Here is a 27,313-nt window from a genome sequence, read left to right on the forward strand (position 1 = left end):
AGCTCATTACTAGACAAATATATTTGTCTAGTGGCTAGGACTTCTAAATGGCTTAGTACTATAGCTACGTGTGGTAGACGGGGGCTACATTATAAATAATATATAAAATATATAATATAAAACACGTATCGGCTAGCTAGTGACTGCGGCTACCGACTAGGTTAAATTTCCACTCGGGATACTGGAAACGTTCTATCAATATACTATCAATATACTGAAAGATATTCGCAGTATATACTACGAACTAAAATAACCAGACATTAGATCATTCTCAGTATGTACTCACCCATACAGCACGCAAAGAATGCATATATATATATTGCAGGAATCTTCCACCGCAACGTAGCAACATTGCAAATTCACTGCGAAATGTTTCTGCAGCATTGCTATGGGATTGCAGGAATGTGAAAATGTCCGCTTTTCGGACCATTGCAACGAAACGTCATAATAATATTGCAATGTAATGAATTTGCAATAATTATTCATTATTATATACTTTAAATATTTGTATTTATATAACTTCAATATTTTTATTTATTAACATAAATAGACACTTATATGTAATATAACAATAGTAATAAAAAATGAAATAAACATTTTCTCTATTTTTGTTATAAAAAAAGTAACTGTTCTTTATAAAAAAAAACTTAAAAATCCTCTTCTTGAGATATTATTTTTCCTTTAATTATGTTTAAATATTTTTCCTTTAATTAAATAATTGAATCTTCTTCGTTTTTGTTTGTATGTTGCCTGTAAAAATAAAATAGGAATTAAAATTCATATATATTAGCATAAAATTACATAAAAATATACATATACTGCAAGTATGTATAGAATTATATGTAAAATGACATACTTTGATCTCTCAATCCTAACCGGAGCTTGAGCAAGCCACTTGGAAATGCATTCAGCAATTTCTGCATCAGTGGCATGATTGTGTATTTCACGAACAGCTTCTATAACAGAAAAGTTATTAAAAATATTACAACTATTAATATGCAGTTTTCTAATGAATTTCCATAATTTTGAGGTTATAGTGATATAAACCGTGAGATAGACAAATAGAGTGATTCTCTGTTATAATTAATTAATAGATACAAGATTTTAACAGCACACAAGTGCTATAATGAGACATAATATTATAAAAAAGTACTTACCTTTTTCTTTTACGTAACTACTTTCTTTTAGAATGATGCTCGCGTCATACAACCACCATGTTCTTTAGATAGTCGAAAGAGACAAACACCGCATGCGCATATTACCGAGTTCAGATTCTGGTCATCACATTGGTCGAATAGATTTGGACGAATCTCGTTAGGATAGGAAGACTCCAATGTTTTAATAAAATGAATTATTAATATTAATTAATTACAAATTTTGATTGTGCAATGTTTCCGAAATATTAATGTCATGTTGCTACAAGTGTGCTGGTATTTTGCGGATATATATCTCTGCAATGTCATTTTACTGTTGCATTGCAATTTGCAACGTTGCAACGTTGCTGCAATGTTGGTGCAAGCTTCTGTGCTGTATGGGCAATATATCGTGGTACGTATCTCGAATGTTCTGAGAATATTCGCAACATACTTTTGCGATATTCTCCGAACATTCTCAGTATCTACATGTGCTGTTAGGGTATTTATTAAAAGTAACATAGCTTAAAGAGGTTATGTGTTCATTTCGAGTTCTTCCTGCTATATTGTTATTAAATAAAGCGGAAAACCTTGCGTCATCTTTCCTATCGTTTTAGGAAAGATGGATACCCAGGCAGCACACATTGGTTTCAAAGCCGTTTCATAAACGTTTTAACGTAACGTTTCATAACCATTTTATTGAAACGTTTATTTAGGAGAAAAATGTCCAACGAAAAAATGTTAAGAGAAACGTTTATTTTTCGGGAAAAAAACGTTTCAGAAACCATAAGAAAAATATTTATCAATTCTATATATCAGTGCCTCAAAGATAGATAGAGTTAACGTATGATGTAAAAATAATTAATACTTGCAAATTAAGTAGAAATTACTATTTTTTCTATATTAATTATATAATTTCGAATCATTTTAATAAAATACATTTTTCGTTTCTGTGGAAACGTGAAAAATACGTTTTTAAAGTTTAGGTCTGAAAACAGTTTCTATTTAAATGGTTTCTTAAGGGGGGAACCTGCTTTATCGGGTCAGAAAATTCAATATTTTTATTTGGCTTTAATCGATAGTAATACATGTGAAAAATATAATCCTAAAGGTTTAGATCGAAATTCGTAGTAGTTTTGGAGATATAGGCCCCGGAGCATCTGGGCCTCAAGCACATATACTTGCGCTTACTCGGAGCGTCGAACGGGTCTCGCCTGTAGACCTGTTTCTTTGTATAACTTATATGCACCTGTTTACCTGAATGTGTATGAGTATGATATTTGTATATAGGTAGCCTGAGTGTGTTTGTGCAAGTATAGATGTAGTGGAGACAGTGTATTTGTGGTACAGTAAAGATGTTTTCGAAAGAGATAGCTCTCCAAACCGTTGGTATTGTTGACGAGATCTAGTTCTGCTCAAAACTTCGACCTGTGCAGACGGACCAGAAAATGTATCCGAAAGGAAAAAGAGACAGCACTTATCGAGCAGCAAGACCACATAAAAGAAAATTCCGTGGAAATCAATTTACGAACAAAGAAGACGAATTCACCGGACTAAGTACTTCAGCGAAAAAATTAAAAACCGCGACTGACGAAGACATCATTTTTAGGTCGATGCATTATTATAGAATTATTGATTTTTTAACTGTTTTTAGTAATATTGCTGAAATGCTCATTTGTAGAAAGTGTAAACGAGATGTGAAGTTCAAAGAGTGTGGAAATCGTGGACTTGGTTTTCAGCTTGTTATTGCGTGCCGTTGTGGTTCTCGTAAAATCCACTTAGGACCTCTCATCAATACTGGTTACGAAATTAATCGAAGAATTGTATTTGTCATGAGGCTTCTAGGTGTCGGTAGAGAAAGCATAAACAGTTTCTGTGGTTTAATGGATATCGCCCAAGGCATGAGCATAAGTGCATACGACAAAATCGTGGATCATATTCACAGTGTCGCGAATACAGTATTTGATGTTTTATGCCAAAAAACAGTGAATGAAGAGAAAGAACAAAATATAAAAAATGAAAGGCCTGCAACGACTTTAAAAGTATCGGGTGATGAATCGTGGAAGAAACGCGGCTTTACTTCGCTGTATGGTGTTACGACACTTATAGGCTACTATAGTGGGAAACTGTTGGATCTCGTCGTCAAAGGAAGTTACTACCAGTCTTGCACTTTTTGGAAAAATAAACAAGATACTGAACAGTACATTGAGTGGTTCGAAGGACATAAAGAAGAATGCATCGCAAATCACGTTGTTCTGCTGGTAAGATGGAAGTAGACGCCGTTCGAGAAATGTTTTCGAGATCCGAGACGAAGTTCAATGTCAGGTACGGTAACTACATCGGAGACGGAGATTCAAAAACATTCAAGGCTATTGTAGATTTAAATCCATATGGCGACGATTTTCAAGTTATTAAAAATGAATGCATTGTGCATGTCGAGAAACGAATGGGTACGCGGCTTCGCAAAATTAAGAACAAAGAAAAGCTTGGTAGAAAGGGAAAGTTAACGGATAGCCTTATTAAAAACTTAACTATTTATTATGGTTTAGCAATAAAGCGAAATTTTGATTCTGTTGACGGAATGAAAAAAGCCATAATGACGACGCTGTATCATTTATGTTCCACCGATACAAATCCTAGACATGAAAATTGTCCAACGGGAACTGAGAGTTGGTGTGAGTGGCAGAAAGCTAAGGCCGCAGGTAACGAAACACATTTCAACCATTCCCCTCCACTTCATCCAGATGTGCAGAAGCATTTATGGCCAATCTATGAAGATCTTACAAACGACGACCTGCTACAGAGATGCTTAGGCGGACACACACAAAATTCGAATGAAAGTTACAACTCTACCGTTTGGCGTCTCGCTCCTAAGCATCTCAACTCCGGCAGAAAAAACATTGAGATCGCTGCTTTCATAGCTGCCGGAGTTTTTAATAAAGGATAATGCAATTTTAAAAATGATGGTAAACTTGGAAATAAAAATCGGTTAGCAATGTCGATTTTTCGCCGAGAACTATGACGCACAGCGGATGAAGAGGCAGGATCGCCGGAGCCTAAGTGCAACAAAAGAGGCCAGAACACTTCGCAGACAACAACAATTGGCAAACAACGAATTGTTTGAGGAAGCAGAAGGTCTAATGTATGGACCTGGAATAGCAGACTAGCTGTAAATTTCCAAATAAAATAAGTTTTTCATACTTCTAACTTTAAATGTGTTTTTCTCAAAACTACTTTTTCCGAATTGCGAGCACGATTACAACAAAACTAATCAACCGAATGACTTGTCTCAATGTATTTAATTTCTTAATTATAAACAATAGTCGATGAACCTTTAATATTCATAAAAGCATTAAGTTAAACAATTGTTTTTGCATGAAAAAGTTCAAAAATTTGCCTGAAAATCGTACTTTTGTGTTCTAAGCTCCACCATTTTGGCAATTTTCAACTTTTTTCTTATCTCTTTGGTTCATCGACGATGGGAATCATAAATAACGAGAAAATATTTCATTTTTTCAGTTTAGATAAAATTTGGAGGCAGGAGAATGCTTGCAAATTTGCAATGCCGGTGGCGCGGCTGCACTAAGATTCCTCCAGGACGCCCTCTACAGGCGATATATTTAAATAAAAAATTATGTTTCATCTTTAAACATGTAATAATAAATGCATAAAAGTTTTATAATGATCCGCTATATAGTTTCTCCAAAAACAATTCGTAAAGTGTATCTTATTTTCAGCGTTCTAAAGCAGGTTCCCCCCTTAAGGGGATGCTGGAGTTGCTAGTGAACTATTTTTTCACTATAGCGATGGTAATTGCAGTTTCGAAAATTCTCTTTATTGCTTGTGCAGAATAAAAAATCCTTTTCCACAAATGAAGTATAGATAGAAAGAAAGTCCGCTCTACAGGACTTTATATTCAAAATGGAAAAAAGTTAAAAACTTACATTTGTCTTTTCTAACGTTTTTCCATTTTGAATATAAAGTCCTGTAGAGCGGACTTTCTTTCTATCCCCAGATAGCCAAACCTGCACGAACCAATTCTGAGCAGTGTCTGCAGTAAATTTTTGATGTCAGAAAGGCAACAGATTTTATACAGAAGTTGCTCTTTCAGATGATGTTATCAAACTGTTATCAGAAATGCAACAGTGTCTGCTGACAGGCAATGTGAGAAAATTGGCAGCAGAAACCGAGCAGAATCTGCAGCTTTTGACACAATTCAAATTTAAACAGATAGGAATATGCGGTTTCGCTCTGCACCGCTATGCGATGCATACGTCGAGTTCTTACTCGACGTTAAGATTTAGCCTGACAGTTATATAAGTTAATATACGCACCTTGGCATGATAATATTAATTTTTCTGAAAATTTTGTACTTGCGGCATAGAGGCTCCATGGACAACGTCCACGCACACCGCAAGCAATCGGAAGTTCGAAAACAAAATTCGGACTTCAGATTAGAATAAATTAACAATAAGAGAGAGATTATGCAACGAACTGTCAGAAAAACACGTCAAGCCAAATGTACTTTAATTTAACCATATTGTTCACATTGTTTTTACTGGATATATATTTCATTCTTATTATTGTGTATTTCTTTTCAATTTTGCATTTCTTTCCCATTGAAAATAAAGAAAAATAGCAATTTAAATAGCAGTATGGATTAGGGGTCATTTTAACAGCTGATTATGTATAGAATCTGCTCAATTTCTGCTGCCAAACTGCTCTCAAGTTATGTGCGCAGGCTCTGCTCTCAATCTGCTGACAATCTGCTACCAGGTTATGTGTACAGACTCTGCTCGATTTCTGCTGCCAATCTGCTCACATTACCTGTCCAGCAGGCTCTGTCGGCAGAACCCGAGCTTAATGTGAACACAGATAGCTACGGTTTTGGTTTGGGATTCTGATCGAATTTGCTACCAATCTGCGGGCATGTTGGTATCATTTTACTATCTGGGTCTATACTTCATTTGTGGAAAAAGATTTTTTATTCTGCACAAGCAATTATAAGACACAAATTGGTTTATAATCGTTGTTCTTTATTATGAAGAATACAGTGTCGAGGATTGGAGTCAGAACGGTCACTCGCTTTATTATCACTTTCCGGGCTTCTCGTTACGGTTGCTCTTCGCCGATGTTACCAAATTACTAAACGTCGAATGTCTGTATGTCTCCGCAAGCAAGCGAATTTAAACTTTCCTCTGTGGCCTTGTTAGATGTCAACAGAAGACGGCAAATAGGTGATCGATAGACACAAACGTGATAAATAGAATTTCAAATTCGAGCAACGCAACGTCGAATGCCTACACAATAAAGAGAATTTCGAAACTGCAATTACCATCACGAAGCAGTTCCCTAGTCACTCCAGCATCCCCTTAAGGGGGTAGAACAAAGTGACGGGACGAAAAACAGGTATTTTTAAGAATTGTTTGAAGCAAACAATATGATATAACATTTTTCTGTTTTATTATACATAAACTATAACTATTGAAGAATATATAAAAAAATGTTGCAATCGATTTGATGATGTTCAGGCTTGTGTATATGCATCTCAAAATGGACGTCTCCGAAAACAGCGTTGACAGCAAATTGGCCATATACTTCACTTGAAATAAAAAAATCAAAAAACTTTAGAATCTACATATAAATGATTATTGCAGTACGTAGGGAAATTCAAAAATTTTGAAAAATAACAATTTTATATAACTTTTTTTACACGAAGAATTTGTAAAATTTCAAAGTACTATGTCATATATCCACCATTTTGTTATTTTTCAAAATTTTTTAATTTCCCTACGTACTGCAATAACCATTTATATGTAGATTCTAAATTTTTTTGGTTTCAGGTGAAGTATATGGCCAATTTGCTGTCAACGCTGTTTTCGAAGACGTCCAGTTTGAAATGCGTGTACACAAGCATGAACACCATCAAATCGACTGAAACATTTTTTATACATTCTTCAATAGTTATAGTTTCTGACGCTGTATTTTTATTCATTTCAGTGTAATTATTTACAATAATTTTTCAAATTTTGATTTTTGCGGCTCTCTTGGTAAAAATCTTTGTTATGACTCCAACAGTAAAAGCAGGAGCACAAACTTTTGCATAAGCGCATAAACAGATGCATAAGGAATTTGATTGGTCCATTTCCTTATGCACGTGCTTATAGACCAATCAAATTCCTTATGCATCTTTTTATGCGCTTATGCAAAAGTCTGTGCTCCTGCCTTAATAATCAGTTGGGGGAGGCATATGTAACCTATATATTTTTTAACTCTTTTTTTCCAATATGGCTTTCCGGATTTCTGACATTCCACACGGATTTTCAGCTGTCCACGTGAAGCAATTGCACGCTCTCTCTATCGCATGGTTTCTTATTTATCTGTTTCTCTCTCACACACACACACACACACTGTTGCACAATATCTTTATTTCTACTTCCCTCTATATACTATTTTACTTGAAATTATGCATTCTTTATTCAATATTCAGTAATAAAGATAGAAGACGCTAGTCCAGTTAGCACTGCGAATTATTTGAAAGAAAAAAAAGGATAGAAAGCCTTTTGTAGCATTCGCAGTGCTAATTGGAATACAGTCAGACCTCCGGGAAGTTAGCCGGGTAACTTTTACTTTTTTAATTTTTGACTTTACGAATCGTTTGTTGGTCGTTTGTTGGTCATTGTTGGTCATTGTTGGCCTAATTAAAAGGTTTGTTGGCTAATACTTTTTTTTTTTTAATAAAAGAAAATTGTGTGGAAAGTTAGCCGGACGAAACTTATTTTTTTACCATTTGCGGCTTAATCGATGCGCAATCGTTTGTTGGTCACAGATAAACTAATTAAAACGTTTGTTGGTTTATCTGTCTTGAAAAAAAAATAAAAAACTTATATGCACTCCCGACTCCGTGAAACGGTGGCGTCATCTGCGCAGTCAGATGCGCAGCCGTATGTAGCACATCTTTATCTTTATACGTCTATGATGGAATTTTTACATTGCTTTTTATTAATCCCTTTGAGGACTGTAAATACTCAAAAGTTATTATGCTTGTGAACCCCAAGTGCAAACAGATCTTAGGGTTGTATCATACAGAATTGATGCTCTCGACAACATCGCAAATGTTGTAAGAAAAACCTTGGCCACGGAACCAAGTATAAAAAAATACGACGAAATGCACGAGCTGCAAGGGCAGCACGTATCCAACTGTAGTATTAGAGCCAAATCATAAAATTATTGGAAAAGAAGTCTTTAGATCTCTGGAGAAATCTTTGTTCTTTCGATCGCCAAGTTATCACATACGTTGTAAAGATCCATGCTTGGGAAAGTATACGTTTAAGGAGCCAGGCATTCACATTTTCATCGAGCTCGATATACGCCCTAATCTTCAAAGTAACAGTTTGAGCTGTATGCTGGATCGAATGCCGACAACACTCGGTCTTCAATGCGACGAAAATACAATCGAATACAGGTAAGCACAAAAACTTTTTTATTTGCAGATACATATACAGATATATTTTTTAAATGTATAAAAACTGGATTAATTACTATTTTAAGGTTAATCGGAGTAATAGACTACACATCGGGGCACTACATTGCATACTGCTTGCGTTCTAATGGATTTTGGCAGATGTACGACGATTTGCGAACAAGTGTGGTTCTAAAACTATAATAACTTCACATCTTGTAGTATATATACAAAAATCAGTTTAAAGATGGAAAACCAACTGAAACTGAGGTTCCTGTGAATAATGCAAATTCAAAAGCAGAAAGTGACAATGTTGATTGGACAGAAGGTAATGATACAGATCACAAGTAACATTATGCGTATAGAGTATAGAGACAATGTAAAGAACTAGTTAGAAGAATCGCATACATGGCATAGGCAAACGAGGCAGAATAGTGAGAATTACGATGTTTTCAAGATTTCTCGTTACAGAAGTTATTCCATTGACTCAAGCTCTAACTCTAGAAACTCTTCAGATAATGGTAAAAAGCATATCGAGCGTGAAACGGATTTAGTTGTATTGACACGCAGGCAGAAAGAAATAGATTATGGAAAGAATACTATTGGGTATGACAGATACATCTAGTTGGTGCCTAAGTAAGTGTTCAGGATTCTGTAGATCACTTGTGTTTAAAGTGGAATACCATTGATTTATTTATCGACTTTTATTTCAGAAAGAAACGTACACGAGAACATCCGAGGACACCTCCAAAATATATAAAATACAGCAGAAGAGGCTGGGATGGCATGATAAGATTGTAGCGGAAACAACTGCATTCTTGGAATCCTCCTAAGGAGGACCAAACAGATTAAGAGGCTGTCGTTTCATTGAATTACTGCTAATCACATTTTTCTTAATTCATATAATTATTGCATATTTTTTCGTACTTTCTTGTTTGTTACGTACTACTTCAACAACGTCTATAATATACTTTAAAGCTTAAATACATTAAATGTAGAAATAATGATTTTAAAATAATCGTTTCACGTTTTAGATTTTTGTTTACAGTATTTTATAATCATTTAAAACAACTTCGCTCATAACTTATCAGTTTAACATACTATCACATATACATATATATTTTTGAAGCAATATTTTATGCAGATTATTATAATCATATAAATATAGAGTCCGTCAAAAAGTTCGATTTTTGCGTCAAATTTTACTGCACTCAATAAAAGCAAACTATTCATCAATCAAGTAATCACTTTTTCATATAATCATTATTTATGATTAGTCATTTTCTATGAAGTAGACATTATCAATATCGTTGCCTGTATATTACATGTGGGCATCATCATAAATATTGAAAATCGAACACAATTTTTTGACTAACTCGATATTTTGAGGCAAATTGAATTGATAATATATAAGTTAAAAATGTTCGAATGTTAACTTGTGAAGTTGTGCAATGCTTTGTATACAAGATTTAAATATGGTAATAAATAAAATGTATGAATGTCCATATATACTTGAGAATTATAATCTAAAAAATATACAAAAATAAAAAATGAACTTTGTATCTTCTTAAAATTACTGTACTTTTTTATTATATAAATCAATATCATCACACTAAGACGAATTTGTCATATATAACATATTACAAATGTTACTAAATAATCAATAGATATACATATTGCTTTTATATCATAATTCTGTTATTCTGTTGTGTCTCGTCCACTTGAAATAAAAGTTTAATCAGAGACATTTTTATATTTTTAATTTAGCTGTGTTTCAAGTTTACTCAAGATGGTATCCAGTTTCTGATTGGTATTAGCTTCCATTTCGTTTCTTTTCCTCAATCTTTTCTCCATTTCATAAAATTTGTTGGTAATGTACATTCTGATATCAATATTTGATTCCTTATTAACCTCCTTATAGTTTGGACTTTCACAGTTTTCACTGTCTTTCTTTACGATCCCATTTTGAGATTCAAGAGAATTTGGCTTCTTATAATTATTTCTGTAATTCAAGCAATTCTTTTCATTAGCTCTTTTTCCAATTTCATTGTTACCTGTCAGATATTCCAAGTCTGCAATAAACCTTTATAGACTTTTTTGACAACATTGTTCCTTGTTCCTAGTTTATCATAATATTCAAATACTCTCCTTTCTATATCATCCATTTTAGACGGTTTGCTATTGCCATTGCTAAGAAAAGTTTCAATAATATCAAAATTAAAAGCATCTAACTTTGCCTCTTTTGTGGCCTCCGTCAGAAAGTTTTATACCAAATACCCATACTAGGATCTTTATTTCTCATTCTGGTAAACTGTTGTAAAGAAATAATTATCATTATTATTATTATATTGTACAGATAAGAAAAATATTTACAAGGACATCTAAACACTACCTTTAGTCATAGGTGGTTGTATCATGATCTCTCCAATGAAAAAAAGTTCTTTCATATTCGTCTATAAAGTCTGTGAATAGTGATATTTCATATTCTCCAGATTGTTTGAAAATTTCAAGGATGCTATCTTCCAACAAGACGTAATACGTGCTATTTTCTGGCAGTTTGTCAGTTTCAGTTGGTTTTCCATCTTTAAACTGATTTTTGTATATATACTACAAGATGTGAAGTTATTATAGTTTTAGAACCACACTTGTTCGCAAATCGTCGTACATCTGCCAAAATCCATTAGAACGCAAGCAGTATGCAATGTAGTGCCCCGATGTGTAGTCTATTACTCCGATTAACCTTAAAATAGTAATTAATCCAGTTTTTATACATTTAAAAAATATATCTGTATATGTATCTGCAAATAAAAAAGTTTTTGTGCTTACCTGTATTCGATTGTATTTTCGTCGCATTGAAGACCGAGTGTTGTCGGCATTCGATCCAGCATACAGCTCAAACTGTTACTTTGAAGATTAGGGCGTATATCGAGCTCGATGAAAATGTGAATGCCTGGCTCCTTAAACGTATACTTTCCCAAGCATGGATCTTTACAACGTATGTGATAACTTGGCGATCGAAAGAACAAAGATTTCTCCAGAGATCTAAAGACTTCTTTTCCAATAATTTTATGATTTGGCTCTAATACTACAGTTGGATACGTGCTGCCCTTGCAGCTCGTGCATTTCGTCGTATTTTTTTATACTTGGTTCCGTGGCCAAGGTTTTTCTTACAACATTTGCGATGTTGTCGAGAGCATCAATTCTGTATGATACAACCCTAAGATCTGTTTGCACTTGGGGTTCACAAGCATAATAACTTTTGAGTATTTACAGTCCTCAAAGGGATTAATAAAAAGCAATGTAAAAATTCCATCATAGACGTATAAAGATAAAGATGTGCTACATACGGCTGCGCATCTGACTGCGCAGATGACGCCACCGTTTCACGGAGTCGGGAGTGCATATAAGTTTTTTATTTTTTTTTCAAGACAGATAAACCAACAAACGTTTTAATTAGTTTATCTGTGACCAACAAACGATTGCGCATCGATTAAGCCGCAAATGGTAAAAAAATAAGTTTCGTCCGGCTAACTTTCCACACAATTTTCTTTTATTAAAAAAAAAAAAGTATTAGCCAACAAACCTTTTAATTAGGCCAACAATGACCAACAATGACCAACAAACGACCAACAAACGATTCGTAAAGTCAAAAATTAAAAAAGTAAAAGTTACCCGGCTAACTTTCCGGAGGTTACAGTCAGAGTGTCTTGAAACATACGTAGTCCTAAATGGACTACAACCTATAATGCTATTTACGCACTATTTTCTTAAGGGATAGTCCTCCTTTGAGTAGATTAAATTTGCACTTAATCCATTACCAACTAATCACAACCAATTATCAGCTATTTTTTGACAGATTTGCTTTTTGACAAATGAGCGTGCAAAAAAGAACAAGTGCCTCAATACTAGAGAGTTTCTGAGGAAGAGAGTTGCAAATTGGGTCATGTGATCTCATTGTCCCTGATTGGTTGGGGGCTATAGGGTCCATAGATTGACATTTTGATGTGGACAAGAGGTTAAAAGCGTGAATAGTCGCATTATATGGGATCTCTCCGTAAGTGATACATTATTAATTAATCTTGAAAGTATTTACCTCTTCGATTTGATATATATGAAATAAAGGTACGAATATATATACTATTTTCAGATTTCCATTTTTCATGCAAATTATAAATTATAAAAGATGCCTAAATCCTGCAATGCTCCCAGATGCACGAATTCGAACAAAAAAGGATATTGCTTGACGACATTTCCCCAGGATTCAAAAATAAAAGAAGCGTGGATTGATGCTGCTGGAGTTACGGATTGGAAGCCTACAAAAACCGCTGCACTGTGTGAAGTTAGTACTGAAGCATATATACAAATGTTAGAGCGTCAGCACAATAACACGTTACGTTATTTTAAGTACTGATCATAAATTTACTCATCCTTAAGAATAAACTTCAGCCAGAGTTAATCTTACATTACGAATTGCTTTTAGTGCTGAAGTTCATTCTTAAGTACGGGTGTAAATTTATGATCAGTACATAAGGTAACACAACGTGTTAAGTATGTTCTTATGCAGAGGCTCTTATGGTGTAACAGATATTTTTTCTAACGTACCTGTACTTCTTATTTTAGGTGCATTTTCATCCATCAGCATTATACTGCGTGGGCAACAAAAAATTCATAAAGAAGAATGTCATTCCAACTATGTTTTGTAAGTGTGATGAACATATAAAAAGAAAATTTCTCGCAGAAATTAAATCGAAGGAATCAATTGAATCTCTTGCTTCTAAAAAAGTAAGAAATGATCATTCGTATTTTATAGAAAGTAAAAGTTGTAAGACAAACCAGTATGTTAATGAATTTAGAGAACATAATTACTTTTCTGTGCGTAAAAGTACAGAATGTAGGTTTCAATCTCAAAAAGAAAAACTTACTGGTAAATATGTCCATACTTCAAATTGTATTGTAATGAAAAAACCTATTACTATAGATACATTGAAGAAGGCATTATCTGAAAAAGATAATGACAAGTTAGATTCTAATCCAGTTGAAGATAATAATAATAGAAATACAGTTGAAGATAATAATAACATAAATACGTTACCAGAAATAGCTGCGAATGAAACAGTATTCATAGAGAGTTCACCTAGTCCAGAAGAATTTAACCTGCTACAAGAAAAATTAAAAATGGCTAATAAAGAAAAAGATGCCCTGAAAAGTCAAGTTAAATATTTAGAAAAAAAAGTCTTACTAATGTACGAAGAAATGCAAGTAAAGTTAAATATTATTAAGGGGGAAAATAAAGTTTTAAAGGAAAGAGTTCATCGTTTACAAGATGATTTGATACATATTAAGTCTTTTGTTTCCATATAATGCATTAAATCTTTGATGATATTGGTTAATTTTGCACCTATTTTTCAATTGTACATATTTTGTAGAACGGTTGTTTGAAAGAGATATCTGATTTTGTACTATTCAATTTCAATTTCAGTTTGTATTCTAGTATTTCAATTTTGTACTATTCATACTAATAATCTTGTATATGTCTTGTATTAATACTAATAATATCTTATATCGTTTGTATCTTTAACACATTAAAGCGGTTTGTAAGTAGAATGTGTTATAGTAATAAAATAATTTTTTATAATTTATAATTTGCACGAACAATGGAAATCTGAAAATATAGAACATAAAACTCATAATGACATCATGATGACATTACTTAAAAGTCATTTCAGAAAAATCATAATGATCTCATTCGATACATTTTTGGCAATGTTTCAGTGACTTATGTTTGATCTCATATTTAATATGACTTCCAAAGAGAAGAATATTACACAAAATTGAACGGTAGTAGCTTTTATTTGCATAAACAATTATATAACTGTAAAAAAACATAAACATTTATTAAAATCTAACCGCCTATTTAAATCTACTACGTAAAAAAACTTAGTCTTATAAACATTAAAAAAATGATAGTTAACTGTTCTGAGGAATGTGCGCGATTAAAATAATTATAAAATTATTGTTATAAGAGAAAATAAAGGTCATTGCACTAAATATGACAGCCGATTTAAGTCCTATACTACTACATAACAAACTTAAAACATTAAAAGAAACGATAGTTAATTGTTCTGAGGAATTTGCGCGCCGCGATTAAAATAATTATAAAATTATTATAATAAGACAAAATAAACTTCATTGCACAAAACATTAATAGCCTATTTAAGCCCTATACTACTACACTATGGTGTCTCTCTCTCTCTCTCTACTGAAGTTAATAGTTCTACATAAAAAAATTGGTCTCATAAACATCACAACAAACGATAAATGAAACGAATGAGCTGAGGAGTTTGCGCGACTAGATTTTCCGCTGATTACTTGTGTAGAACCAACGTGACATCTTCTTCTCCGCTTGTACCAAATTGCTATCAGGGAATGCTTTTAAAACAGCACCTATGTATAAAAAGAGATTAATGATGTTGCTCACTTAAAAATAAGAAATATCGTTTATGTACTAAATTTGAACTTATAAATAATTGCTTCATGAAGCTTCGTATTTTCGAATTTCAACTTTACTGAACCTGATCCTGCATAATTTATCATACGAGCCAAAGAATTTGTAATTACTTTTGGTAGAATACGGCCGACAGCTGTATATTCGTCAGTGTGTTCATCAACTTTCATTAGTTTAGCAAAATAATCTACCTGAAAAAGAAAAGAAATTTAATTATATATAACACAAACTGTACACGTATTTAATTATGAATTAACTGATTACTATTATTTCTCTTTATATCGACAAATTGAACTTTTCGTCATTGAAGTCAAAAAGAAATGTAAAAGAACTTTATAATATTTTCACGTTTCGCAACTTTATTATAGACTATTATTAGAGCCAAAGATTTCATTGAGATACAGGCAAATTTTTATAAAGCTTATTTGTAAACATGTAAAATGTAATAAAATAATGTTAATAGAAATCAAATATATAAAATATAGTGCTAATGTAAAAATAACCTACAAAAATGAAATAAAATATAGCTATCAAGTACAACTTGCAAATTTTGTCACTATTACAACATTAATTACTAACTATATATTTACTACAGGATAAAAGTTAGTATCATGTGTAAGAAACGTTTGAAAATCTGAGAAGGCATCTTCATCAGTTAAGGGGAGTGTAAGGAGTTCTTTCGGTTTAATAATTTTTTCTTCTTCTGGAGCCAACTTGCGATGAATCTTATGAAGCATCAGAATAACATGCTCTACTTTCCCATTCAATTCCTCTTGCCTCTCTACCAAAATCTGAAGAATAGCAGCAACACGAGAATCTGAAATGAAGTAACAATATGATGATGTCAAAGTCGAATAAAAATTAGTAAAGAAAGAGAGAGTCCATACAGCACGAAAACATTTCAGAAATATTTCAGAAGTATTTCATCTGACAGATGAAAGCATCTCATAAACATTGCAAAATGTTTCTGCAACAGTTATGAGACAACTCCAGAATAGCAAAATGTCCGCGACACTTGCATTCAAAATCTTATAGAAAGGTTGCTGAAAGGTATAGATCAATCTGCAACCTTTCTAAAGTATTGCCGAAAGATTATTAAAATAGCTGAAATCTTTTCGATATATTACTAAAGGTTAACTGAAATAATTTTAAAACTTTCCTATGATGTTGCACACAAATTACAAAGCTCTTATTAAAATAAATTGAAAATACTTCAGAAATTATATTTAAATTTATTATACGAGTATTCAGAAGATTGCAAATACTAAAAAGTTATAATAAAAATTATATATAAAATGTATTTATTATTTTTATTGTACGTTTTTATTTAATATTTGCAATCTAATTAATATAATAAATATGATTTCTGAAATATGCTTAATGAAAAAAATACATAATATACAGGGTGGCCCATTTTAATTTATACAGTCGATTTTTTAAAAAACTAAAAGAGATACGAAACAATGTTTCAGACAGACATGTCACGATTTCGAAGGGGACATAAAATGATACCATTGGTTTGACCTTGAATAGTCGTTTGAAGGTCACACGAAGATCACCTTCAATTTCTTAAATTGAAACCCCAACTTTTTATTGCAGATTCTTATTCTCCATCGAAAAGTAAGTAACTTTTGTTTGAAACATTTTTCGGAAAAATGTTTCAAACAAAAGTTACTTACTTTTCGATGGAGAATAAGAATCTGCAATAAAAAGTTGGGGTTTCAATTTAAGAAATTGAAGGTGATCTTCGTGTGACCTTCAAACGACTATTCAAGGTCAAACCAATGGTATCATTTTATGTCCCCTTCGAAATCGTGACATGTCTGTCTGAAACATTGTTTCGTATCTCTTTTAGTTTTTTAAAAAATCGACTGTATAAATTAAAATGGGCCACCCTGTATATAAGATGTATATAGATATGCATATATATATCTATATATATAAGATATATCCCAGACAGCACAAGGATATCCTAAGGACATCCGAAGAACATCCAGGACGTACATGTGTGATATCCTGAAGATATCCCATTTTAATCCTCGGATCTCCTCTGGATGTCCCGAGGAAGAGGAAATGATAGCCGTATATGATCCTCTAGAATATCGAGGGAAATCCTATGAAATATCCTAAGGATTTCTATAGGATATGTTTGGGATATTATTCGTACGTTTCAAAGACGAAACCCATACAGCACAGAAGCTCCAGGGGACGTTGCAGGGACGTCCACAGGATATATGTCCTAATTGATTTCTGTGCTGTATGGGTATTTATCAATTCTATATATCAGTGCCTCAAAGATAGACAGAGTTAAGTCACATTTTTGTAAAAAACTAGATTTTTATATTTTATGAATTACTCTCTAAATTTCGTGTAGTGGAATCTCATTCTTTTGGAATGAGATATCATTTCAAGCAATAATGATTTCAAAAGAAAAGAAGAAGAAAAGAGTGCTGGATCAGTTTTCCGGATGGTTATTTATAAGGTGATAACGCAAATGTTTTTTGCGAGAACGTCACGCCTGGCCTGGCCATCTATCGGTCGCTTGGTGAAGTAGAGGCGGGAATCTCAAGATATCCTGGATGTGTTTAGGATAATTTTAGGACGTTATAAGCTATCTGACATAATATAGACAGGCCATATATTTTACAAACATCCTGTGGTTATCCAGTGGATATTTATGGGATATTTATATTTTATTATAATATTCAAAATTTTTAATTATGTTAAATATTCTACATAATTGAAAATAATTATAAATGCATACTAAATTTTCATAAAACAAATTTAGAATCATATCTTAAAACATCCTCGAAATATCCTGAATCGTCCTGGACATATTTAGGATGATCCTAAGGACATTTTGTGCTGTCTGGGATAGATATACACATACATAGCTAAACCAAGTATTCACCAAGTTTCCCTTTAAAAAGCGTGAATTGTTGGCACATTGACAAAGAGCCATTCTTATATTATATATTTTCCTTTTTCTTCCTCCAAATAGTTGATTAAAAGGAAAGAATTATATAGATATATAATTCTCTGTTCAACCAACACTTATATTTGAAAGAAAAAAAGGATACGTGAAGATAATGCATTTTTTTTCAATTGGTTAGCTTCACTAAAGATCGAATACTTGGTCTAGGTATATATATATAATTTTACTTTTTACAATATTCACATTTTTTCAAATTTATTGCATGTGGTAGGTTTTAGAAACATTTCTGTTGCAACATTTCATATGACATATTGCGGAATCTTTTCAGAAATGTTGCATATGAAATGTGAAATCTTGAAATGATTTTAAAACCTTCCTGAAAGCTTTCTGTATTAATCGGTGTTGTATGGGAGGTTGGAGATTGAATAATGTTTTTATGAATGAATGCGTAAAATTATTTGTCAATGACCAGTAAAAAAATAGAATTTAATAAAAAAAGAATTAACAATTTACCTAATTGCATATGCACATTTTTCATCAACGATGGCAAAGAAGCTGAAACATACATCAGTTAAATCAAATATCAGAACAATTAATCAAGGACTTAATACACAGTCAGCAGAAAATTTGTTATAGTCCAAAAATAACATATAATCTTACACTTTTGATTTGACTGGAGAGTCACAGATTTACAAGATGTTGAAGTATCTCTTTTTGTAGAGGTTTCATTAAGAGATATAGTTTTTCCGAAAGATAAGGGAGACGTTCCACTTATTGGTAATTTATTTTCTAGAGGTGGAGTATTAAAACATGATGGATTGTTGTACGCTATAACAAATATTCAATTGAGAGCTAATATTTCATTGTAAGAAGAATAGTAAATACATGACCACGCTATTTAAATATTGATTGATATATCATGCATGTAAGCTGAAAAATCAACCAAACAATAAAACATAGATACATACAGTTTGAACGGGATTGGGAAGTTGCGGCTTTTGTGGATTCAACTACAGGAGAAGTCTTATCCAAAACTTCAGATAAAGTACCTTGAATTTCAGAAAAAAAACTTTATTTCTTTATAAAACAGTGCTAATAAATAATCATAGAAGTTATTTTCATTTTTACCTTTCACGACAGATGAATTACTTCAACAGCAAATTTTTCCAGATAAATATTAACATCACTAGGTCTTCCAGAGCCCAGATAAACAGCAATCAAAAAGGGATGTTTGCAATCCCAAAATTTGCCAAGAATGGGCCAGAAATGCATCTCGGAACTTTTGCTTAAAGGAATGCCATCTATATTGACATCTATCAGTATTTCACCATGTTGACGAATATATTCATCAGAAAGTAGTTGTCTAATATTCAGTTTTATTCCTTTGTACCAAAACAGCCCATTATCTATATCAGAGACAATAACTTTTCTCGAAGTATGCAACAGAGTCTTGTGACTCTTACGCAGAGAAGGAAAAATTGGGGATATTGTTCCGAAAGGAACATGTCGAGTTTATGGTAGTCCTTTGTGTACTGAAAATAGATACCAAAATAGTGTAAAATACAAAATTTTAACCGCGGCAAATTATTTTTGGATATACTTTAGAAAAGTCCCTACTCAGAAACTTAAAAGAAAGTGTTTGCACGGGTTTCCCGTGGAGAGGAGAGCACGAAAAAATCGATTTTAGCTGTCAGAAATTTGTCCAAAACCAAGAAAGCCGCACCTAGTTTTTAGCAGTTTTTACTGAATTTTCGCGATTTTTCCGATTATAGTGACTTAAAATGTAAGCGGCCCGCGTAAGATCTGTGATCAAAACGGCTATACTTTGAATATTCACCTATAACCTAACCTAACCTAACCTAAACTAATCTAACCTAACCTACCTAACATTTTTCTGTGCAAAAATCGCGAAAATTAAGTAAAAACTGTTAAAAATTAGGTGCGGCTTTCTTGGTTTTGGACAAATTTCCGACAGCTAAAATCGATTTTTTTCGTGCTCTCCTCTCCACGGGAAACCCGTGCAAACACTTTAAGTTTCTGAGCAGGGACTTTTCTAAAGTATATCCAAAAATGATTTGCCGCGGCTAAAATTTTGTATTTTACACTATTTTGGTATCTATTTTTAGTACACAAAAGGACTACCATAAACTCGACATGTTCCTTTCGGAACAATATCCTTTTTCTTTATTGTAATAGCGTTTAGTTTACATTTTTCTATTAGGTAAAAACTTCGGAAAAAATGATTTGCCGCGGCTAAAATTTTGTATTTTACACTATTTTGGTATCTATTTTCAGTACACAAAAGGACTACCATGAACTCGACATGTTCCTTTCGGAACAGCAGCCAAAATTGGCTGTAACAGAGTCAACAATTCATCAACTTTTTTCTTTGATATTCCACGCAAAGCCCATTCCCTTAACCGCTGTTTAATAAATAATTGTTCTGGTCCTCTTTATCATTACAGTTCAATGTTATATTCGCATCATTCTGTTTATCTTGCTCATCTCTATTGTCATGCATATAATCACTAATAATACTCTTGTTTTCACTGCTACTGATGGAATTATCAAAAGAATCAAAATTAGGATCTAAATTAGGGGTACTATTCTCCTGCAAATCTATGTTCCTTTCAAAAGAATCTTCACTCTCAAGATCATAATCAGTAATATTCTCCAAATTAGGAATCCTATTATCATCACTGTCATTGTCAGAATCGAATAAAATAGATCTTGCAGCTCTTGCTTAAAGCTTGGCTAATTTGATACGTTTTATAGCACTAATTCTATATTTCAATGCTATCTTTCGTTTAATTGGTGGAATCTATGAATATAAAATAGGGAATAAATTAATTATATAGCATGGCACGATTAGAGTAGATTAAAACAGAAATTGAAAGAACAAATAAAAATTGAAAAAGTTAAATGAGGCTGGAAGACTTCAATCGTAGCTTTCAAATGAGTCATGCGGTGCAGAAATAGGTTAAGAAATTAAAGAAAGGATTTTGTAATGAAATAAGTTTTAAAGTTTACCTTATTTTTATTTCCAGACATGATGAACTTTATTTTTTCAGCAATCTGTCTAAGAAAAGCTTTATGTACTGTTACTCATGACAGTACCCGAATATCTACCATTCAACGATTTCCCAGATCACAAAGATGACGAACAAACAAAACAATCGCATATTGGCTGTGGCGGAAAACGATCTTAGCGAACTCTATTGATTAAAATAACATACTCTAACAATAATATATTCAAGCGGCATAAATCGTAAAAGTATACAATTATCTTAGAAGACTTGAGATTAATGATTCTTTTTGTCATCTCGAAGTCACTTTTGTGTCATTTTTGTCCAGATAAGTTTTAAGTATGAATAAAGTCATAATGATGTCATTATGAGTTTTCTGTTCTACCTGGGTAGTATGTATATTCGTAGCTTTATTTCATGTATATCAAATCGAAGAGATAAATACTTCCAAGATTAATTACCCAGCAAACATTTTCTGCAATTACACTAACAGCACATGTAGATACTGAGAATGTTTGGAGAATATCGCAAAAGTATGTTGCGAATATTCTCAGAACATTCGAGATACGTACCACGATATACTGAGTACATACTGAGAATGATCTAATGTCCACTTTTTCCTAGTTCATAGTATATACTGCGAATATCTTTCAGTATATTGATAGAACGTTTCCAGTATCCCGAGTGGAAATTTAACCTAGTCGGTAGCCGCAGTCACTAGCTAGCCGATACGTGTTTTATATTATATATTTTATATATTATTTATATTGTAGCCCCCGTCTAGCAAACGTAGCTAGTACTGAGCTATTTAGAAGTCCTAGCCACTAGACAAATATATTTGTCTAGTAATGAGCTAGCCTGGGCTAGATTAAAAATATATACATATAAAAAAATTAATTTTTACCTATTTATCAATTAATATATTCTTACTATATTTACTCCTGAGCTTTGCTATTTGATAACATATGTATACTATATACATTTTGTTAATTAAAATTTCCACTTACCTCACACGGGATTTGAACCTGCGTCGTTGAGCTCCACAGTCCTCGTTCTAGTCCATTACGCAATCGAGTATATTTAATAAGCGCGTTTTAAATTCTGCTCTTAATCTGTTAAAGAACACTTATGTACGAACTTAAAAATTCAAAAATATACATACAAATAAAATGTTCTTAAACTTCATTTTATGTCTAATAAAATATTTAGAAAAGAACTAAAGATTACCTCTAAATTCGTCGATAATTCTTAGAGAACCAACCAAAAACCATGCGGTATCAGGCGACAATCAAGAAAACTGGTACCGGCAATATCGGAAATGACGTAAAATGCGCTACTATCTGCATAACTCGAAAGTATATTCTAAGAATATATGGAGAATATACGAAACATAATATACTGTAAAAGATATTAAAAGTATATTCTGAGAATATACGAGAATATACGAAAAATAATATACTGTAAAAGATATTATTAGTATATTGTGAGAATATACAAGAAATAATATACTATAAGAGATATTGTAGGGATGTTCTCAGTATATTATGTTCAGTACGTACATTCACAGTATGTGTATAGAATATTCGAATGATATCATGTGCTGTTAGGGTACAAATGTGGCAACAAATTATGTTTGCCGGAAGGTCGCAAATGGAAAACATACTTTGTTAACATACTTTGTTGCAATTCTGTTAGCACACTTCCGTCAATATGCAACATTTTTACCGTTCTATTGTCAGATCTGCTCTAATGTTGTCGTCAATTTGACTGTGGAATATGTTCGTCAGATTTGGTTCACATTGGAGACCAACTGAGGACACAGTAGGCTCTGGCTTTGGCATTATAGTTCCGCTGACATTTGTTTCTCATTTGGCAACATCTCACAACCAAAATGTTTGCTGGGTAATAATGTATCGATGTATACGGAGAGATTCGATTGTGTAATGTGACGAACTACCTATGCTTTTAACCTCTTCTTCATACTGAAATCCTATTAACCCATGCCAATCCATACCATGGGCTCCATGGGTCCCAATCAGAGACGATGAGATCACGTGACCTAGGCCCGTATTCATAGTCGGATCTTATATTTAAGATCGTCTTAAGTTTATCTGCAGATGCTGTATGAATCATTTCATTGGCTATGGAGTATCTGCAGATAAACTTAAAACGGTCTTAAATATAAGATCCGACTATGAATACGGGCCCTAGAGATCCTATAACAGAGATCGGACAACGTGCCGCCATGGGGTAAAACCGGGTATGATGGTTTTGTTGAGCCTTTTGTATCTATTTGATTTGAAACAAAAAAGTATTGGACTTACTTTTGAGCTTACATTATCTAATAAGTTACATTAAAGTATTGATAATGTGAAGTGAAATACATATCTTATTCTGCGTTTGAACGTTGTTTTGACTTGTTTTGAAAGACAGGTATGGTTAAGGTGAACCTGGAGTTGCTAGTGAACTATTTTTTCACTATAGCGATGGTAATTGCAGTTTCGAAAATTCTCTTTATTGCTTGTGCAGAATAAAAAATGTTAAAAACTTGCATTTGTCTTTTCTAACTTTTTTCCATTTTGAATATAAAGTCCTGTAGAGTGGACTTTCTTTCTATCTATACTTCATTTGTGGAAAAGGATTTTTTATTCTGCACAAGCAATAAAGAGAATTTTCGAAACTGCAATTACCATCGCTATAGTGAAAAAATAGTTTACTAGCAACTCCAGCATCCCCTTAAGTCGGCTAATATGTCTTTGTTAGATATATATTTTTCTCTCTCACATTTCCGGTTATACTCCACGCACGCGAGCCAATCAAAAATCGTTCACTCGGTGTCCGATCTCTGTTATAGGATCTCTAGTCTTACAGGTCTGGAAACGATGATAGTGGGGATAGGTCCGTTTAATGTGAATGTTTTTCTTTCGATTTTCGGCGGCAAACTGTAATACTAAAAATACTATTAAAAATGCAAATTAACAATATACAGTGTTCCACAATTATAATATAGTTTCTTAAAGAAATTCTGGAATTTGAGAATTTGTTAGAGGATTTCTGATTTATTGTTTATTTAAAGAAATAATGTAAGAAGTTAAACATAATATATATTGCATATATGTGTATTTATACGTAAATAAATAAGTAATGTCTTTGCTATTTTTCTTTTGTGACATTAAGTGTTATTAATTTCTATTTGTATTATGTTATGTATTATTTTATATATTCTCAAATTTTCTTTTTATTTCTTATTTATCTTGTGTATATTATAATTATTGATATCGTCTTTTTACGCAATTTTTATTACAATTTTAGATGTAGTAATATGCTGAAAAGAGAGCGAAAGAATGAGGAACAGAAAGAGTGAGTGAGAGAAAAGTTCAGATGATGATACTAGTAAAGTGCTGATTTCGCTCATGCGCATTCCATTTCGCGGTATGCAAACTTAGGTGAGTTACGCTACTGTATATATACTGTGGTTATAGTATTTAGTATGTTATATAGTTCACGGTCTTAAGGGGAAGGTGGAGTTGCTGTATTACCGACAGAGTAAGTGATTTTTTTAATAGTTCTTTTTATTGGTGGAGTAGAATGAAAAATCCTTTTACACGATTAAAGAAATCCTTTTGCACGATATTGATAGTTCCTTGAGGAACTAATTTTGTGCTCTGTTTTACTCTTGGGACACGATATTACACAAAAATATATTCACAAAATTGCAGCACACAGAAATCTTTTTATTTACACTTCTAAAAACAAAAAGGCAAATCCATCACCCAATAAGGCAAAGGGCGGAACAAGCATTCCTCGTATTCCTTCATTGTGTCCCTACCTTGCTAAACAGCGCTTTTGTGCAGACAAAGTCCATGGTCCATATTCTCAGCTCACTTTTATGATAAATGCGTGTATTTAGTGTATAGTTCACGCAGAGAGAAGCCTGAGAGCGGTCACGTTCGCATTTTAACTGTAACGCCTCAAACATGGACATTGAAGTGATTGAAGTGATTCTGTCTTTATTGCTCACTGAATATTGAATAAAGATAGAATGACGCCGCGAGCGTTGGGAGCGTCAAGTGGAACGCATATGTCCACGTTTGAGGCGTTACAGTTAAAACGCGAGCGTGATCGCTCTCAGGCTTCTCTCTGGTTCACGTTACATATATTATAGAATATCAGAGATAAATGCGCGCATTTATTGATATAAGTGAGCTGAGAATATGGACCCATAACTTTCATATTAGGTAAATTAATGTAATCAGGTTAGATTACAAACCGATAACAAAACTGCAATTTTTGAACTTTTGCCATTTTGAATATAAAGTCCTGTCTCACAAACTTTCTTACTATGTATATTTTATTTGTGGAAAAAGATTTTTTATTCTGCATAACCAATAAAAGGATTTCTGTGTGCTACATTCCTCAATTTTTTCAGTAATACAGAGGACTCCAGCTTTCCCTTAAGTCAGCGGCACACGGTGCTTGTTTTCGCGCTGAATTGCTAGATGGATTTGCGTACTTGCTACCGTGCGGGCAATTGTGCTGGTGGTCGTGTTATTGGTTTGACTTCATACGTTGCGAGTTTTCGTGCTGGCTGAAAGTCAATTCTGTTTGAAAGACATTGGGTGGTAAATAAACATGGAGCAGGGGGTCTATTACATATCTCTTCCACTGATCTATATAAATGGATTGCAGACAGCCTTTGTTTGCAGGCCACCGGAGTGTACCCAAATGAAGGTCGGCCATCTTGTTAGTTACAGGTCCGCTCATGCGCGTCGGTTTCCACTATTATACGTCTATGAATACAAGTATGATCCTGTATTGATATTATTTTACGGTTTACGTAGTTTTAAAAGTTTTCTATCTGTTTTACAATGGTGCGATGTTGTTTTTCTAATAGTATTTTAACAAAAGGATGTGGACGGACATTTTACAGGTAAGTATAGTAAAATTACATATAAAAGGAAATAAAAAGTAAGAAGTGCAGGTTATGTTTACAGGGTAAATAATTATGATTAACTATATTGTTTCGTTCAGTGTATTTAATAAGTAAATAAAATTAAGTATTGTTTATTTTCTTTTTGTGAAGGTTTCCTTTATCAGATAAATTTATGTTAGAGCAGTGGCTCAAGCAAATACCAATGAAGCATTGGACACCAAATAAGGATAGCCTCCTGTGTTCAGATCATTTTACAGAAAATTGTTTTGACAAATCTGCATTTCAAGTACGCTTAAAATCTGATAGTGTCCCAACACGTTTTGGAGATCCACAAACAGCTTGTATAATCTGCAAGCAGAAACGTTCACATGAATCGATGCACTCATTTTATTTCCTTTCCAACATTTTTATCTTTCTTTGCATGTAACTACTTCTTTCTCATAAATTATACATAAAAAATATAATGAAACTTATATATGTATAATTACTTTTTGTCAGGTCACTGTGATCCATCACCCTCTGAGGAATGCACGATTCGTGTTGCACAAGGCAATGAAATTACCTTTATTTTACTTTAAAAATAGCCAACAGTTCGGTTTCACGTATGTGTCATGAATGTAACCTATAAAAGTGATTTATTCATTTATCGATAAACTGACGATAAGATGTAAAGTATGCGGCAGATATTGGAAAAAAAATGACAATACTTCTTTTCATTCGGAAGTACACACTTATAATAAACGGTTATGGTTAAAAATGTGATAAAAGTAATTGAAAATATTCAGATACATAAAGGATATGTATCTGCTTTGTGCTACAGTCGGATTTAGAATAAGTAAAGTAAAAAATTTAGTTAATAAAGTTGTTTTCACTGAAATTATTACAGGTCACTCTCAGGGCCAAGATTTTTATTGTAATCACAGAAATCAGCTCATAAATCTTATTGTTTCTACTTACATAGACATAAGATTTTATCACATAGCACGTGAAAATAACGAAAAGCCAAATAAAATACGTAAACAATTAACTAAATTAATTTTTTCTCATGACTGATTCCTTGTAAAATCATCCCACAAAGTTTGATATAAAAGTACTACTATAAGTTTATAGATACTATAAGTTAGAAATAGTATTTATATTATATTAATATTGTTTATATTATACTACTAAATAACATGCTAATGATATTTGCTATTATTTCTTTTCTCAATCATACATTAATTTTTATATCTTCTCTTGTTTCCATTGAACTATATCCTAACTGGAATGAGCACTGCTATTGTTCTCGGGTCACGTGACCCGTTTAGAAAGAGAGGGTG

General features: G+C 32.8%; 3 protein-coding genes and 1 pseudogene across 8 annotated transcripts; 3 read left to right on the plus strand and 1 right to left on the minus strand.

Moving 5' to 3' along the window:
* The first annotated feature begins 3,282 nt into the window (after positions 1-3,282).
* On the plus strand, positions 3,283-4,432 carry LOC113562886 (annotated as a pseudogene).
* A 7,960-nt stretch (positions 4,433-12,392) lies between these two features.
* LOC105281534 (THAP domain-containing protein 3) lies at positions 12,393-14,426 on the plus strand. 2 transcript variants are annotated; one of them, XM_011342818.3, is made up of 4 exons: positions 12,393-12,649; positions 12,743-12,934; positions 13,216-13,294; positions 13,574-14,426. In XM_011342818.3, exons 2-4 carry the CDS (start codon positions 12,779-12,781, stop codon positions 13,954-13,956), a joined length of 618 nt encoding a protein of 205 aa, XP_011341120.2. In that variant the 5' UTR covers positions 12,393-12,649; positions 12,743-12,778; the 3' UTR covers positions 13,957-14,426. The 2 variants fall into 2 exon arrangements, with proteins under 2 accessions (XP_011341120.2, XP_026829350.1); XM_026973549.1 differs by having other exon boundaries at positions 12,421-12,649; positions 13,216-14,426.
* LOC105281536 (THAP domain-containing protein 2) lies at positions 13,239-27,026 on the plus strand. Of its 5 annotated transcripts, XM_026973618.1 has the most exons (6): positions 13,239-13,377; positions 24,374-24,607; positions 25,491-25,863; positions 25,956-25,991; positions 26,145-26,280; positions 26,493-27,026. In XM_026973618.1, the coding sequence occupies exons 3-6, from the start codon at positions 25,694-25,696 to the stop codon at positions 26,607-26,609; spliced, it is 459 nt and encodes a 152-aa protein (XP_026829419.1). In that variant the 5' UTR covers positions 13,239-13,377; positions 24,374-24,607; positions 25,491-25,693; the 3' UTR covers positions 26,610-27,026. The 5 variants fall into 5 exon arrangements, with proteins under 5 accessions (XP_026829419.1, XP_011341125.1, XP_026829412.1 ...); XM_011342823.3 differs by having other exon boundaries at positions 26,145-27,026; XM_026973611.1 differs by having other exon boundaries at positions 24,374-24,507; positions 26,145-27,026.
* On the minus strand, positions 14,765-19,172 carry LOC105281535. The gene is made up of 6 exons (XM_026973639.1): positions 19,164-19,172; positions 18,696-18,863; positions 18,549-18,590; positions 15,691-15,917; positions 15,117-15,291; positions 14,765-15,024 (listed from the first exon to the last, which is right to left on the minus strand). Exons 3-6 carry the CDS (start codon positions 18,571-18,573, stop codon positions 14,945-14,947), a joined length of 507 nt encoding a protein of 168 aa, XP_026829440.1. The 5' UTR covers positions 18,574-18,590; positions 18,696-18,863; positions 19,164-19,172; the 3' UTR covers positions 14,765-14,944.
* Positions 27,027-27,313: the final 287 nt, after the last annotated feature.

The sequence above is a fragment of the Ooceraea biroi genome, chromosome 1 (assembly GCF_003672135.1).
Source record: "Ooceraea biroi isolate clonal line C1 chromosome 1, Obir_v5.4, whole genome shotgun sequence".
NCBI classification, from domain to species: domain Eukaryota; kingdom Metazoa; phylum Arthropoda; class Insecta; order Hymenoptera; family Formicidae; genus Ooceraea; species Ooceraea biroi.